Below are 15,484 nucleotides of genomic sequence, written 5' to 3'. Positions count from 1 at the left end.
ATCCTGCTATGAGACATATCTATGTTCCCACATCCCCATAAGGATGCTTGCTGCCTCATAGAATGAAGCTAGGAACCCTGTAAGCCCTTACTGATATAGACCAAAGTAATCGCCTCCTTGATCCATCTGGCAATAGATGCTTTAGAGGCCTATCTCTGCTTTTTGAGGGCCACAGAAGATAACAAAGACACTGTCTGACTTTCTGAAAGAATCGGATATCTTCAGCTACCTCAACAACATTCTATGAACATCAAGAAATGTCGGGCTCTACCTTCACTGGGACATTCCGATTTTTTGAAAGCCAGGAGCAAGATGAAATTGTGAGACTATCTTGAGAAGAAATGACTGTACTATAAAGAAAGTAACATTTTCTTTACAAAGACTAATGGGGGTCCTTACAAGATAGGGCTTACAACTCCAAAATATGCCTTGCTAAACAGATGACCACTAAAAAGATGTCTTGAGAAACCAGTTATTTACAGCTGCAGATTTCAGAAGATCAAGGTTCAATTTATTTGATATACTACACATTTTCAGAAAGGAAATCTAAGCAGTTTAAAATTCAATATATAATTGGGAGAAAGGAAAACATACAGGACAAAACAACATAACACATAATACAAGAGGAAAATGAAAGGGGGAGGAAGGTTTACAAAGTAGTACAGGGGTTAATGAAGGGATGGAAAATTACAACTGGGAGCTTGGTACTGTCTTATTCATATGACAGGGATAGAATGTCATCAAGAAGGGAAACAAGAGATCAGGTAACATCACATAACAGGGATAGGACAGGATGCTGGGCTCCATGGACCCTTGGTCTTTTCCCAGTGTGGCATTACTTATGTACTTATGAATGTCATTAAGAAGGGAAACAAGAGATCAGGTAACAGTAGGTGGGAAAGCCTGGGAGAAATGATAAGCTTTTAGCTGGGATTTTAAGTTGTTGAACAATCGTTCAAGACATAAATACAGGGGAAGGGTGTTCCTCAATGTGGGAGTAGCCACACTAAAGCAGAAGCATCTGGCGACATCGAGGAAAACCTGACCGAAGGACTTTTGTAGGAGAGAAGGGAATCAATTAATTAGCTAAGAAAGAAGGTTATCCCGAGGACTGAATCTGATGGGATAAAACATTGATTGTGAAAGGAATTTTATAGGCAACAGGAATCATGTGTTCAGTAATGAGAAGGGGAGTCACATGATCATATTTCTTCTCGGAATGGAGAAGTCTGACCACGGTGTTTTGTACTAATTACAGCCTATGTATCTGGTATGCAGGTAAACCTAACAGAATAGAATTGCAATAATCAAGCTTTGACAGTATCAGAGTGAAGAAAATGTGAAGAGAGTTACGCTCTAAGAGGGAGCGAATGGAACGGAGGCGTCTGAGTGTAAAGGACGAAGAGAAAATCAATCTAGAAATATAGGGGTGGAAAGAAAGAGTGTTATCCAGTGTAACTCCCAAAATTGTAGTTGATATGCAATAAGGAAGGGGACATCTTTAATAGTAAAGGAAAGAGATGAGGCTCTTTAGGACTAAGTTGAATTTCCAAGATTGAACCACTGGGTAAAATGGTGGTTCAACATGTTTGAAGCCTCTAAAAAATGTACCACATCTAGAAAAGTTGCTACTGAACTCCCTTAGACTCTGCTCCCATGTTTCTGGACTGCTCTGGTAAGATGAAAATGAGCAATCTGGCTAAAATTCAGACTGCTGTAGGCAGAATTAGCCCTGGATATACAATGCTGGGCCATGTTGGGCCCTGGCATTGAATATCCGTAGCTAATTCGGCCTGTGCGGGAACAGAATAAGAGTATTTGGCTAGATCTCAAATCCCTGCCCTTCCTCATGATTCCAATCTCCCTCCCTCCCAATGCATCTCCCCCCAGAATACCAAGCCCGTTCCATTTCCTCTTGCCCCCCAGGATCCATGGTTGTCTAGCGGGAGAACGGGAAAGAACAATGTCTACTTGCTCCTCTTCAAGCGGCTTCCTCTGTAGAATGGCTGCCCTGACCTCTTGTGGTACTACTGTAATACTAGGCAAATTTAAGTTAGCTATGCAGTTGTCAGCACTGAATATTGCTGGCACCTGCATAATTTCTGACTCTGCCCCTATACAGCCTATTGCTGGCTGCAAGCGTTCTAAATAAACAGGAGCCTCTCTTGCCTGCTTGAATTGCTTTGAATATAGGGTGGAATGTTTTTGTGAGTTTAATCAAATTGCTTGGGAGTGGTGAAGTGGCCTAATGGTTAGAGCAGCAGTCTGAGAACCAAAGAAGCCAGGCTCAAATCCCATGCTGCTCCTTGTGATCTTAGGAAACTCACTTAATCCTACATGCCCCAAAACCTCAGGGGGCAATTCCTTACCTGGGCACCTTGAGATAAGCACACCGATGACAAGTGCTGAGCACCAATTCCATAATGGCATCTGTGCACCAAGATACTGTTATAGAGTACTAGTATAAATTGGTATTGATGCGCCTATAGTTAGGTGCGAACAGTTACGCTAGGTCAATGGCAGGGGTAAATGTGCCTAAGTATTTCATGATATGCATGTAACTTATTGTATAACTTATGCTCTTTGTGTAGACACACCCACACTCTGCCAGGGGCATAGCCAGACCTTGAGGTGGGAGGGGGCCAGAGCCCAAAGTGAGGGGGCACATTTTGGTTCGCCACCCCCCCCTGCTGCACATACCTTGGCTGGTGGGGTTCCACAGCCCCCACCAGTAAGCACTGCTGCCGCCGCCACCACCACATATGCCTTGGCTGTCAGGGGTCCCCAACCCCCGCCAGCAGAGACGCATTTTCCAGCGCTGGTCTCCGGCGCTACCACATTTCCTGCCCTGTTCTCTCTTCCCATCTCGTCATGTCCGACATGCTTGTTTTAATGAAATTGAGTGTGCGCGCATGCTCAATTTCACTAAAACGAGCGTGCCAGATGTGAGGGGAAGAGAGAGCAGGGCAGGAAATGCGGCAACGCCAGAGACCAGCAGTGGAAAAATGCTTTAGCTGGCGGGGGTTGGGGACCCCCGCCAACCAAACCAGGGGCACAGATCCAGCTTGGGGGGCCCAGGCCCCTGTGGCCCCCCGTAGCTACACCATGGCACTCTGCCCATGTGTATGCCTCCTTACATTGTGACAAGGCTAGTACCCGGGGCCCCACAGAGAAGCAGCCAATCCCTGAACTACAATCCCCAGAAGCCCTTGCAAGAAGGGTGGAGCAGATTTTCAACCCCAGCAGGGGGAGCCCTGGCTCAGTGCAAGGTGAGCCAGTTACTCCCTTCCCCACTAGAAGGAGGAGAGCTGAAGCTCAGTTCACTTGGCTGCATCACCAGTATATAATTCCCCCCAGCTGTGAGAGGGGAAGGGCAGATTTCCTGGAGGCTCCCAGCCACCGGGAGAGGGAGGAGACTGAGCGAGAGAGAGAGAGAGAGAGAGAGAGAGAGGGAGAGAGAGAGAGAGATTCCATGGAGTACGTGGAGGAGGGCAACAGCCTGCCACTGGAGCTTCCCTGGGGGGAAGAGCAAGCTACCATCGAGTGGGAGAATACAAATGCTGCCCTGTCCAGCGCATGAAGGCAGTGGTGGAGTCCACAGAGATTGCGGTGCTGTGAGTGGGAGGACACTGCCAGTCCTGCTCACTACAGGGTCCCCTCTGTGATGTGAGGAGGACAGGTGAATTGAGTATTGTTTTCATTTGAAGAGACTGTTTGTAAAAGTGTTTGAACTATTGTGATGTACAGACAAGCAGGCTGAACGTTTACTGAGCCCTTCTGAGGGAGAATGGAAGGTAGTGCAAAGGAAATGGGCCTGCACTGTTCAGGAACTGAATATTTGCTGGAGTTTTGAACCTGGCCCAAACTCTTTTTGTGAACTGCATTTTGATTTTGGGAGTGGAACTGAATTGAGAATAAAACACTTTGGCCCCAAGTCCAGATAGCAGTCTTGTTCTTTACCAGCCACCTGTGAGCCTAACAGGGCTACCGGTACCAACCCAGAGCGGAGAAAGCGGACCCCTTTACAACATGTATGGCACATGTAATTACAGGCACACAGTTACAGAATTGTCCCTTTAGATGGTAAGACATCCAGGGACAAGGAAATACCTACTGTATCTGAATATAATTCACCTTGATCTACTGAGAACACTCTGAGACTAACAGGCTCATTTTCGAACGAGATGGGCATCCATCTTCCGACATAAATTGGTAATTGGACGTCTATCTCTCAGAGACGTCCAAATTGGTATAATCGAAACCTGATTTTGGACGTCTCTAGCGAAAGTCCATCACAAGGACATCCAAATCTCAAGGGGGCGTATTGGAGGCGTGGTGAAGGTGGGACTTGGGCATTCCTAAGACTTGGACGTCTTTGAGCCATAATGGAAAAAAGCAGAGACATCCATGACCATCACTTGGACGTTTTCACCCGGACGTGTTTTTATTACGAATAAGGCACAAAAAGGTGCCCAAAATGACTAGATGACCACTGGAGGGAATCAGGGATGACCTCCCGTTACTCCTTCAGTAGTCATTAACCCCCTCCCACCCTCAAAAAACATCATTAAAAATATATGCCAGCCTCAGATATCATACTCAGGTCCATGACAGCGCATACAAGTCCCTGGATCAATTTTAGTGGGTGCAGTGCACTTCAGACAGGCGGACCCAGGCCCATACCCCCCTACCTGTTACATTTGTGGAGGAAACAGCGAGCTTTTCAAAACCCATCACAAACCCTCTGTACCCACATATAGGTGCCCCCCTTCACCCGTAAGGGCTATGGTAGTGGTGTACAGTTGGGGGTAGTTGGTATTAGGGGGGGCTCAGCACACAAGGTAAGGGAGCTATGTATCTGGGAGCATTTTATGAAGTCCACTGCAGCGCCCCCTAGAGTGCCCCACTGCTGTCCTGGCATGTTTAAATGCTGGCTCCTCCCATATCCAAATGGCTTGCATTTGGACGTTTTTGACTTGGATGTCTTTGGTTTTGAAAATCGCCGAAAGTCAAAGACGTCCAAATCTAAGGACGTCCTTGGTATTTTCGAAATGAAAAATGGACGTCCATCTTTTTTTGAAAATCAGCTTTTCCCCGCCTCTGGATTTGAACGTTTTACAAAGACATCCAAATCCCAAATTAGACGTTTCTTTTGAAAATGCCCCTCAATCTCTTAACTTTCAGTACTTCTCTTCTTCCTTCCCCTTTATAATAAGTAACAACTGGAAGTCTTGCTGAGGCAGTGGACAAAGAAATGATATTAAAAGGTCTGGTGTTTAAAAAGTTCAATTTTTTTACCTTGCAACTAAAGTGAAGGAATGCCAGATGGTTCAGGTTAATTACTCAATGTCTGGCTTGGCTGAGCCAAAGGTTAGAAAGGTTAGTGAGAAATGAAATTCTGTCCCTTGTGAATTGGCAATGCTAGCTGGCACATCTGTATACTATTAGGCATACTGTAGTTTTGTAAGCAGGCATGAGCCAGACATATGACATATTGTAGAATAGGCTGAAATACTATTCAGAAGTTCTTGATATGTAGATTTTGTTATAAGGAGATAGCTTAGATATATAGACCATTATAAGTATGTAGAATATGTCTTATAAGGATGCTTATTTTAGAATATGTTTTATTCTGTAATTTCTATGTAGAATATTTGTTCAATTCTTTGTCTGACTTTCTAAGCAAAGACTGCAGTGAAGAGGCAAACATGTGTTTTGAATTATCTGCAGTTCTGGCTGGTTCAATGTATAAGCTGATAGGTGAAAGAGGTCAGGACTAGCCAGCTCTCTTCTCCTTGATTAATTATAGGTAAAATGTAGAAATGGTCTTGAAAGTAATAACCTGATATGTATGCTATTAAGTAAGATTGGCCCTTGACCCCTTTAATGAATGCCAGAGTTTAGTTAGCAGTTAGTACTAGGAATATGAGAAATCAATCATAATAACATGTAAGAGACTGGAGCCCAAATGTCTGGTGTAAGGGGCCCCAGGTCACAGGTCAGTTTAGGATGTCTGGAACCTATGTAACTGATATTTGTATGGAGCTGATTGGTTGAGGCAAGGTAATCAATCTATTCCTTAACCAATTGGAGAGTAAGGGGGCTAGGCTAGGCTAGATAGAACTGTATTTAAGTGGGAGAAGAAGCAGTTTACGTCAGAAGGAGCTCAGAAGAGAAAGAAGGACAGAAGGAACAGACAGAAGAAGGAGAAGACAGCATAAGAAGAGAAGCAGCTGAGACAGAAGCCACAAAGACACAGAGAGCTGAGAGAGAGACAAAGAGAGCTGAGAAAGAGAAGAAGAGACTTAATGCTGATGTTCTACTTTGTTTGCTGGCAAATAAAGAAGATTTCTCTCTCATTCTGGTGTGCTGTCTGACTTCTGAAGTATCATAAATTCATGCATCCATTCCTGCAACATTGCCTCCACATACAGTGTTATTATAACTGTTCTTTATAAAAATGCTGGTTCTTTGTTTGTATTTTATTCTCTTGACATCTGAAAGGATATTAGCATTGACAGGCAGGTAAAGGGTCTCTGCCTCTGTATGGATCTCAATCTGATGCTCTACCTTTCTGATTCCTTCAAGACTTTCAGAATCTGTTGATAACTCCACTTCCACGTTAGTCCTCATTCCTGCAGCCACCTACAGAAGGAAAATCAGTAAGTGAGGGTGTCATCTTATGTGCTTGTTATTCTTTCCAATCCAATGGTTGTAGGACAGAATTATGCACAAGAGGTTGAAAAAGTCTGCCTCTCTTTTGGAAGGGAAAGTAAATCTAAAAATTTACCAGAATAGGATCAACTTTGGTAAGGGGGAAAACTGGTGGAAAGGCACATCAAGTTTGAAAACGGGCAAGACCAGACTGGTGGTTCCAGAGAAATAAGCCCTTCCTACCCCACCCCCTAAACTTGTCTGATGCATTCCTATGGGGGATGCAGTTTCAGCTTCTGCAGCATAGAAACTTTGATAAAGTAAAAGTAGGGAACTGCTTCTCTCAAACTGCCTCTCTCCTCTTTCTTTCTCCAACATATCATGTACTTTGCCTATGCTCACTCACAAAGTGCAGTTGCTTACTTGTTCTCCATAGATAGCAGAGGAATGCAGCTATACTGAATGGTGACATCTTCCTCAAAAGCTCAGTGTGCAGAGCTTTAACTCAGAAAGCCTTTTGGCTCCCCTGAGCATGCATGGGTATTCCCTCCCCCTCTTCAGTCTGTATCATAGCAGGTCAGGTGTTACAATTGCATTTTGTTAGAAAGAAAGGGGAAATAAATTGTGGCTGCATTTCCTTGAAGTCTATTTAGAACCTCTGTTGCAGGTAAGCAATTCTGCTTTATCTGCAGACAAACAAGAGAGATGCAGGCACACTGAAGCTGAGGGTTGTCATGGAACTGTATTACTGTCTTGGGGGGACTAGGAGAAAAAGAATGGGTGGTTGGAATTCCATCCTCTTTTTTTTTTTTTCTTTTTGCAGCAAAAAGATTACATAGCACTGCTACATTGAAGTCTGTGTCTTTGGATGAAGATGCATCCTGCAGATATTCACAAGAGTAGCTTTGCAAAGGTTTGCAATAGTTGTTGCTGTTGCTCAAAGGCCACAGGGTTCAATACTGCCTGAAGGCTGTATGTTGGCCTTGTGGTAGCAGAACACTATGCAATCAGAGACTCAGGTGGAGAGAGAGCGAAGATACTTACCTGTAGCAGGTATTCTCCGAGGACAGCAGGCTCCATATTCTCACAAGTGGGTAGACGCCGATCCACATCACCCAATCCGGCATTTATGCCTCAGTAAAAAACAAAAGCTTTCAGGAGCACAAGCGCAGCGTCCTACTGCGCAGGTGGGAGGGCCTTCCCGCCTGCATCACAAACGCGACTCCCTCAGTTAATAAAGTAAAAAAAAAACAAAACAAAGGAAACAACTCCAAGGGGAGGTGGGAGGGATTGTGAGAATATGGAGCCTTTTGTCCTCGGAGAATACCTGCTACAGGTAAGTATCTGCTTTCTCCGAGGACAAGCAAGCTCCAATATTCTCACAAGTGGGGAATCCCTAGCATCCAGGCTCACCCAAAACAACAAACATTGGTCAATTGGGCCTCGCAATGGTGAGGACTTAATGCAAATTAACTTGAAACTAGGAGGGTGGAGTTAGATTCTAGACCCCAAACAGATTCTGCAACACTGACTGCCCAAACCGAGTTGTGTTGGGTATCCTGCTCAAGGCAGTAGTGACATGTGAATGTGTGGACTGAAGACCACGTTGCAGCCTTGCAAATCTCTTCAATGAAGACTGACTTCAAGTGGGCTACCGACGCAGCCATATTCAACAGACTGCTAAAACCTGTAGTTTCTTTCTCTATAATATCACCAGAATTCTTCCCTTCCTTTCTGAGCACACTACCAAAAACCTTATCCACACTCTCATCACCTCAGCTTAGACTACTGCAAATTGCTTCTCACAGGTCTGCCACTAAGCCATCTCTCTCCCTTTCAATCTGTTCAGAACTCTGCTGCACGACTTATATTCCGCCAGTGTTGCTGCACTCATATTAACACTCTCCTCAAATCACTTCATTGGCTCCCTATCCATTTCCACATACAGTTCAAACTCCTCTTATTGACTAACAAGTGCATTCACTCTGTAGCTCCTCAGTACCTCTCCACTTTTATCTCTTCCTACACTCCTCCCTGGGAACTCCATTCACCGGGTAAATCTCTCTTATCTGTACCCTTCTCCTCCACTGCCAACTCCGTTCCTTTTATCTTGCTGCACCATACGCCAGGAATAGACTTCCTGAGTCAGTATGTCAAGCTCCATCTCTGGCCACCTTCAAATCTAGGCTAAAAGCCCACCTTTTTTAGGCTGCTTTTAACTCCTAGCCCCTATTCACTTTTTCAGTACCCATCTCTGTTTTATCATTCCCACATTAAGTAATTCCCTTATCCCTTATTTGTCCTGTTTGTCTGTCTTGATTAGATTATAAGATCTGTTGAGCAGGGACTTTCTCTTACATGTTTAGTGTACAGCACTGCATATGTCTAGTCAGTGGCGTAGGAAGGGGGGCGGTCCGCCCCGGGTGCACGCCGCTGGGGGGTGTCGGCTCCGCGCTGGTGCACTGCCCTCTCTGCCCCGGAACATGTTACTTCCTGTTCCGGGACAGAGAGAGCAGTGAACCAGCGCGGAGCCGGCACACCCCAGCAACGTGCAGTCGGGGCGGATCGGCCCTCCCGCCCGTCCCTCGCTGCAGGTATGCGCTCCGGGGGGGGGGAGGTATGCGCTCCGGAGGGGGGGTGCGCTCCAGCGGGAGGAGGGTGTGCCATGCTGCACCCGGGGGGGGGGGGGGTGAACAGCGGCGACCCGCCCCGGGTGTCAGCTCCTCTCGCTACGGCTCTGTGTCTAGTAGTGCTATACTACTACTACTACTTAGCATTTCTATAGAAACGATAACAAGTAGTAGTAGTAGAATAGGACATTTTCTGAACAGTAACAGTTGGTCCATTACTAGGAAGAGGAGGTGAGGAACCAGATTTGTCTTGGCCAGTGCAGATCTATCAGTATGATGTGTGCTTTGTCTCAAAACACTTTCTGGAGCATCCCTGGATATCAGTGGAAAAGATAGGAATATGTGAAGGAGGCCAGAAAGCATTGTGTGCTATCTGCTGAGGGTCCAGATGTAGGGAGCAGAAGTAGAGACATTTCATGTTGTTCTAGGAAGCAAACAAATCCAGTGTTGTCCAACTACATTTCTTGAAGATATGTTCTGTGACATTAGGATCTGAAAACCATTTGTGGGGCTCCGGTTGCCAACTTAATATGTCTGACATTTGACTGAGATCTCTGGGCAGATGCCTAAAAGGTGGACTGAATAGAGAATGCAAAATGCCATATCCTCCTGGTTTCTTGATAATGGTGAAATGAGCCTGAACCACCTCATTTGTTGATATAAAACATTACCACTTGATTGTCTGTGTGAATAAGGATGTTTTTTTCATCAAGCTAGTCCTTGAATGCTCAGAATGTATAAGCGATGGCCTTGATGTGGAGGTTCGGTTCTTCTGGAGACCAGAAGCCTTGAATGCTTAGGTGCAAGAGATGTGCTCCTCACCTGTGAGATGAGGCATCTGTCATGAGGGTAATATTGTACAAAGGAGCTTGAAAAGGACATCTACAGAGATTGCTTTGTTTCTGCTACCAGTAAAGAGTTCACTTTATTGATGCCATTAATATAATTCTTTTGGATTGAGGATGACAACATTGGTCCCACTAGAATTGTCCTGGGAAGCCAACAAATCCAGTTTTGGCTGACCCCACCTTTTGAAGGTATGTGACACGACATGCATAAATAACAGGCTTGATATTCAAAAGCACTAATGTGAAGCTTTTATTTAACTAATCTGGGCTGAAAAACGGATAAACTTTGGCTGTATAAGTTGATATCTGTACAACTTTAAACAGACAAATGGTATACAAAATTGAACCTATTTGACAATCCAACATCAACAGCATGGCACTACCAGTAGGGGCCCTTTTACTAAGCCTCAGTACAATCTGCAGTTACCACAGCTTAATATGGGACTTTACCATGCAGTAGCTGCAAATTTAACATGGCAACGTGTTATTCCTAGCATTTCTGGGTATAAGTGCTGTGCTAATTTGCAAATAGTGCACAATATTGTGCTTGGAGTTAGCACGGAAGCACTTAGTGCCTCCTACTTAGAAGGCATAAGTGGTCCCATGCTAATTTCAAAAGCGGCAATTAGTATGCGTTATTTGCAGCACACCTAGACCCATTGATATTTCATGATGGACTTCAGCCTATCCTGTGTGGTTCTGCCTCTGCCTGCTTAGACTTATCCAGCGTGAGGTCACCTTTTGCATATATCCACTATGGATCACTTTACTATAATGTTTAATTTTGCTCTTCTCCCACAGGCACCTGAATATACTAACTTTACCCGACCCTAACATCAAATTGTATTTGTCTCCATACCGGTCTAGGCGATCGCCTTATGGTAAGATGTAAGCCACATTAAGCCTGCAAATAGTTGGGAAAATGTGGGATACAAATGTAACAAATAAATAAATAATTGCAAAACACCTTCCACACTCATTGTCCACCCTAACACGCCCCCAACACAAAAGCACTTAGTAAGTGGTTTACTGTGTGTTAATGTGGTTGTGTGATAGCAGTTATCATGTGGTAAACCATGCATTGTGCTTTATGCAGCTTATTAAAAGGGTCCCTTAATTTGGATACTGTCCTCTGCTACACAACTTTAGTGGACACCATGCTTTGCTGTTACACTTTCCTACTTTTTATGTTGCAACACCTTTACTGCAGAATACTGCTTCAGGCCCTTTCCCTTCAGTCTTGTGTACACTAAAATGCTATCATATAATTCTACCCTAAGCTTTGCTGTGACATCCATGATAGTGGTGTTTATTAAACGCAGAAGAGAAAATGAGTACAAGATGAAATGGAACTACAAACGGAGAGGACAGAATACACTTCGGCATACACTCGGCAGGAGTCTCATAGAGTAAAGGAAAAACACTAACATTTTACTGCAAATAATCATAAATAGTATACCACCGGCAATTAAATTTCCTAAAAATAAACACACACATTTACTTACAGGCCCTGCTTTATAAATCACTCGCAATCCTGTGCTAGGTGGGGGCTGCTTCACCCAAAATCTGGTGGAAAAAGCATTCATAATTAGTATGTCATCTGGAACTGCAAAGGGCAATGTGGGAAACTGAAAACTATCAATGTACTGAAGTCCTTGAGCAGCATGTATAAATGAGACCAACACCTTCTAAAGAACAGTGATGCTTGCAATAATGTTATGTGCTGACTCTGGGCTCTTCATCAATGGTGGCTCAAGTCAATTCTAAAAAGTGTAAAAAGACAAGCATCACAAAACCAGCTTGAAATGAAAGGATATAAATCAAAATGCAATTTAATAGCCGTGGTCTAAAAACTGCATTTTTGAACTGGCTAGGGGTTTTTTTTAACTTTCCCCATTTTAGAACATTTCACAGTAAATGACCAAAACGTTTTCCTCAAGGTAAGCCGATTTAACACTTGAGAAAAACCTTTGCAGATTAAATGCACCCTGACATTTCAAAGAACTTGAAGGCTTGGTTAAAGCACATTTTGTAGGTTGTCACTGGAAAAGTTTAAGATTTTGGATAATCACAAAATGCTTAGTGGCTTCCAGCTTGAATGGGTTCAGTATCACCTTACAGAGCCCAGGAACAGTATCACAGAAGTTGTAAAAATCTATTTGATCCTTTCTTAAGAAATTGAGAGCTCTATTACTGAAGGATATAGATAGAAGTCATGTTTTAGGATCAAAGTTCTTTTCTTTGAGTGAGGATTGGAAGAAATGGATGACTCACTTTAAAAGAGGTAGATATTACCAGCATGAATTTCAGGTTTGTTTACAATCTTTTTTTTTTGCTTTCCCTCATTGAAACACATAGAAAACTATTTAGTTGACTACCCTACAACTGATTTCTAATTATCAGGAAATAACTGGTAATCTCTACCCACTGTGTTTTGCCTTACAAGTGCTTTGAAGCCCTTTTTGCCTTAGTTTGCCAGTGAAATGTGCCATCTTTTTATGAAGAGAAAGTTCCAAAAGAATCCGCAGATGCAGAGAACTCTGTGATCCCACGGGAATATGCAAAATGAAGAAGGAAGTGGAAAAAGGACCACAACAATCTTATACTTAAATGGATTTATTGATCAAAGACTCGACACAACACTGTGTTTTGACCTGAAAGGCCTGCTTCAGGAGTCTTATGAATAAATAGATCTCAAAAACTCTTCAGAAATGAAGCATTTCAAAATGAATCAGGTAAGATGGTCTTGAAAAAGACTTTTGAAATGGATGTTGCATACTTTCAAAATAACTGACTGAAAAAAAAAGTCAGCTATTTTGAAGATGCGCGATGTTAATTTCAAAAGCCTTTTTCAAGACCATCTTACCCGATTCATTTTCAAATGCTTCATTTCTGAAGATTTTTTTGAGATCTATTTATTCATAAGACTCCTGAAGCAGGCCTTTCAGGCCAAAACACAGCGTTGAGTCTTGATTAATAAATCCATTTAAGTATAAGATTGTCCTTCTTCTCTGGAGTCTGTGATCCTTTTCCCACTTCCTTCCTCTTCATTTTGCATCTTTTTATGATTCACAGTACACAGGACACCAGTCATGCAAACTTCTGCTGTTAATATCTAGCTAGTAGTGCTGCTGCAAAGGTTAAGATACAAAAATGCTTAACTGTAGCAGGTGCTTTCTGTGGCTAGAAGACCTCATAAATGAGTAGTGTCATCCAAGGCTGCCTAGCATGGGAAAGCTTCCCCTAGCTTTACAATTCTAAAGAGCTTTAGACTCAGCCAGGCATGTGCAGCACTTCTCATGCTGTGGCATCACATAGGACTGCCTCAGTTCCCTATGTAGCTTAAAGCTGAATATAATGCCAAGGAAGCATGAGGGAGTTATACAAGGACTTTTATCCTGCTGTCCACAGGGAGCACCTGCTTCAGGAATGTAACCTGATTTTCTCCAAGGACAAATGGGATTGCAAGTTCCCACAAGTGAGACTCCCTTGCTTCAGGTTGCCCTTAACAGAAAAAAAATGGAAAAACAGACTGCAAACAGGAAGGCAACAAAACGTTTTTTTGTTGGCAACAGATCTTTTCCAGTTTGGGGTTTTTTTTTTTTTAATTAAATGAAGGCAACCCAGAAACCATAAAAATAGGTCAATGGTGTAAGGGAGTAGAATTCAACTTACTGTCTTATTGGAAATTCCTTTCTAAATAATAATGACATGTAAATATATGGCCTGAAATCCTCAGTTTGGAAAAGAGATGGTAGAAGGGGGATATGATAGAGGTCTGCAAAATCCTGAGTGGTGTAGAATGGGTAAAAGTGAAGCAATTTTTTTACTCTTTCAAAAAGTACAAAGAGTAGGGGACACTCAATGAAGTTACATGGAAATACTTTTAAAACAAATAGGAGGACATATTTTTTCACTCAATTAGTAGTTAAGTTCTGAAACTCATTGCCAGATGATGTGGTTATAGCAGTTAGCATATCTGGGTTTAAAAAGGTTTTGGACATGTTCCTGGAGGAAAGGTCCATAGCCTGCTATCGAGACAGACATGGGGAAGCCACTGCTTGCCCTGGGATTGGTAGCATGGAATATTGCTACTCTGTGGGATTCCAGAGTCTTTTTAGTTGTTGGGAAACTGGAATCTAGATGTTATTTGGGATTCCGCTGTGACCTGGATTGGCCACTGTTGGAAGCAGGATACTGGGCTAGATGAACCATTGGTCTGACCCAGTATGGCAATTCTTATGTTCTTATGTTATGTTCATGTTGCTGCTTTGCAAGAAACACAAACCTTAAGTGAACTACCAATGCTGCCATGACTCTGTTGTGAGACTTGATGTGACCCTTTAGATTTAGGCCTGCTCAAGCATATGCAAAGGATGTGCAATTTGCTAGCCATATGGGGGGAATTCTATAAATATTGCTCAAAATTTGTCATCAGAAAAAAACTGGTGCTAAGCACAATTTTATAAAAGGCGTGTAACCTTTCTAGAATTGCACTTAGAGCCAATTCCCATGCCTAACTTTTGGCACCAAACTTAAACCTGCTGAAACCTGGTATAAATGCTGGTGCCCAAGTTAGGCCCGCTGAGACAGTATTCTGAAACAACATGTATAACATTTTGGAATGCCCCTGACACAGCCATGCCCCCTTTTGAGTTATGTGCTATTATTTAGGTGCCATGCCTTATACAGTAGAAAAATAAATTGCACAGTACTCTCTGGGATCCTTTTACCAAGCAGCGGTAAAAAGGGCCCTGTGGTAGCAGTGGGGGCCGTTTTTGCTGCACGCCAGGACCCTTTTTACCGCAGTGGATAAAAAGTCCCTAAAAAAGACATGGCCATGCAGTATGAATATTCTTACTATGTGGCCATTTGGGAGAGCACTTACTGCCACCCACTGAGGTAACTGGGCAGCACCGATTACCACTGCGTTAGCGCCATGCTACAAATTATAGAATTATTTTCCGTAGTGCTGAAAATGGCACAAGCTCGAGGCAGAACTACTGCCAGCGCCCACGTTGAGCCAGCAGTAGTTATGGGTTGCAAAGCAGCAAGTCCATGGCTGCGTGGCAAAGGTTGCCTCGCAGCCATTTAATTTATTTTTCTCTCTCCAGTATTGTAGTAAATGCCAATTTTGACTTCCTGGGATTATCAGTTCAATTTTTATTTTCATATTTTTATTTATAACCTGTATTTGCTGAGGGTCTACCTGTGCATAAGCACCAATGATTCAATATGATTGTGATGAGGGTCTATCTGTGCATAGGTGCAATGATTCAAAATTATTACAGGTGCCAGACAATACAATGAAGGAGCTTGTTCAATATTAGGAGTGTTCTTCATGTAGTTTTT

The 15,484-nt window shown here is 43.2% G+C and overlaps 1 protein-coding gene across 1 annotated transcript in view; it reads right to left on the bottom strand.

Annotated features, from left to right (window-relative positions):
- SPAG17 (sperm associated antigen 17) overlaps positions 1-15,484 on the bottom strand; it is a 994,731-nt gene that overhangs the window by 17,553 nt on the left and 961,694 nt on the right. The window contains exons 46-47 of the mRNA XM_030205033.1: positions 11,638-11,698; positions 6,510-6,645 (exon numbers count right to left, since the gene is read on the bottom strand). Of these exons, the coding sequence (XP_030060893.1) occupies positions 6,510-6,645; positions 11,638-11,698 (197 nt within the window). The remainder of the gene's footprint in view (positions 1-6,509; positions 6,646-11,637; positions 11,699-15,484) is intronic.

The sequence above is a fragment of the Microcaecilia unicolor genome, chromosome 5, assembly GCF_901765095.1.
Source record: "Microcaecilia unicolor chromosome 5, aMicUni1.1, whole genome shotgun sequence".
In the NCBI taxonomy this organism is placed as follows: domain Eukaryota; kingdom Metazoa; phylum Chordata; class Amphibia; order Gymnophiona; family Siphonopidae; genus Microcaecilia; species Microcaecilia unicolor.
The sequence above is the reverse complement of the archived record's forward strand: the minus strand, read 5'-3'. Positions and strand labels throughout refer to the sequence as shown.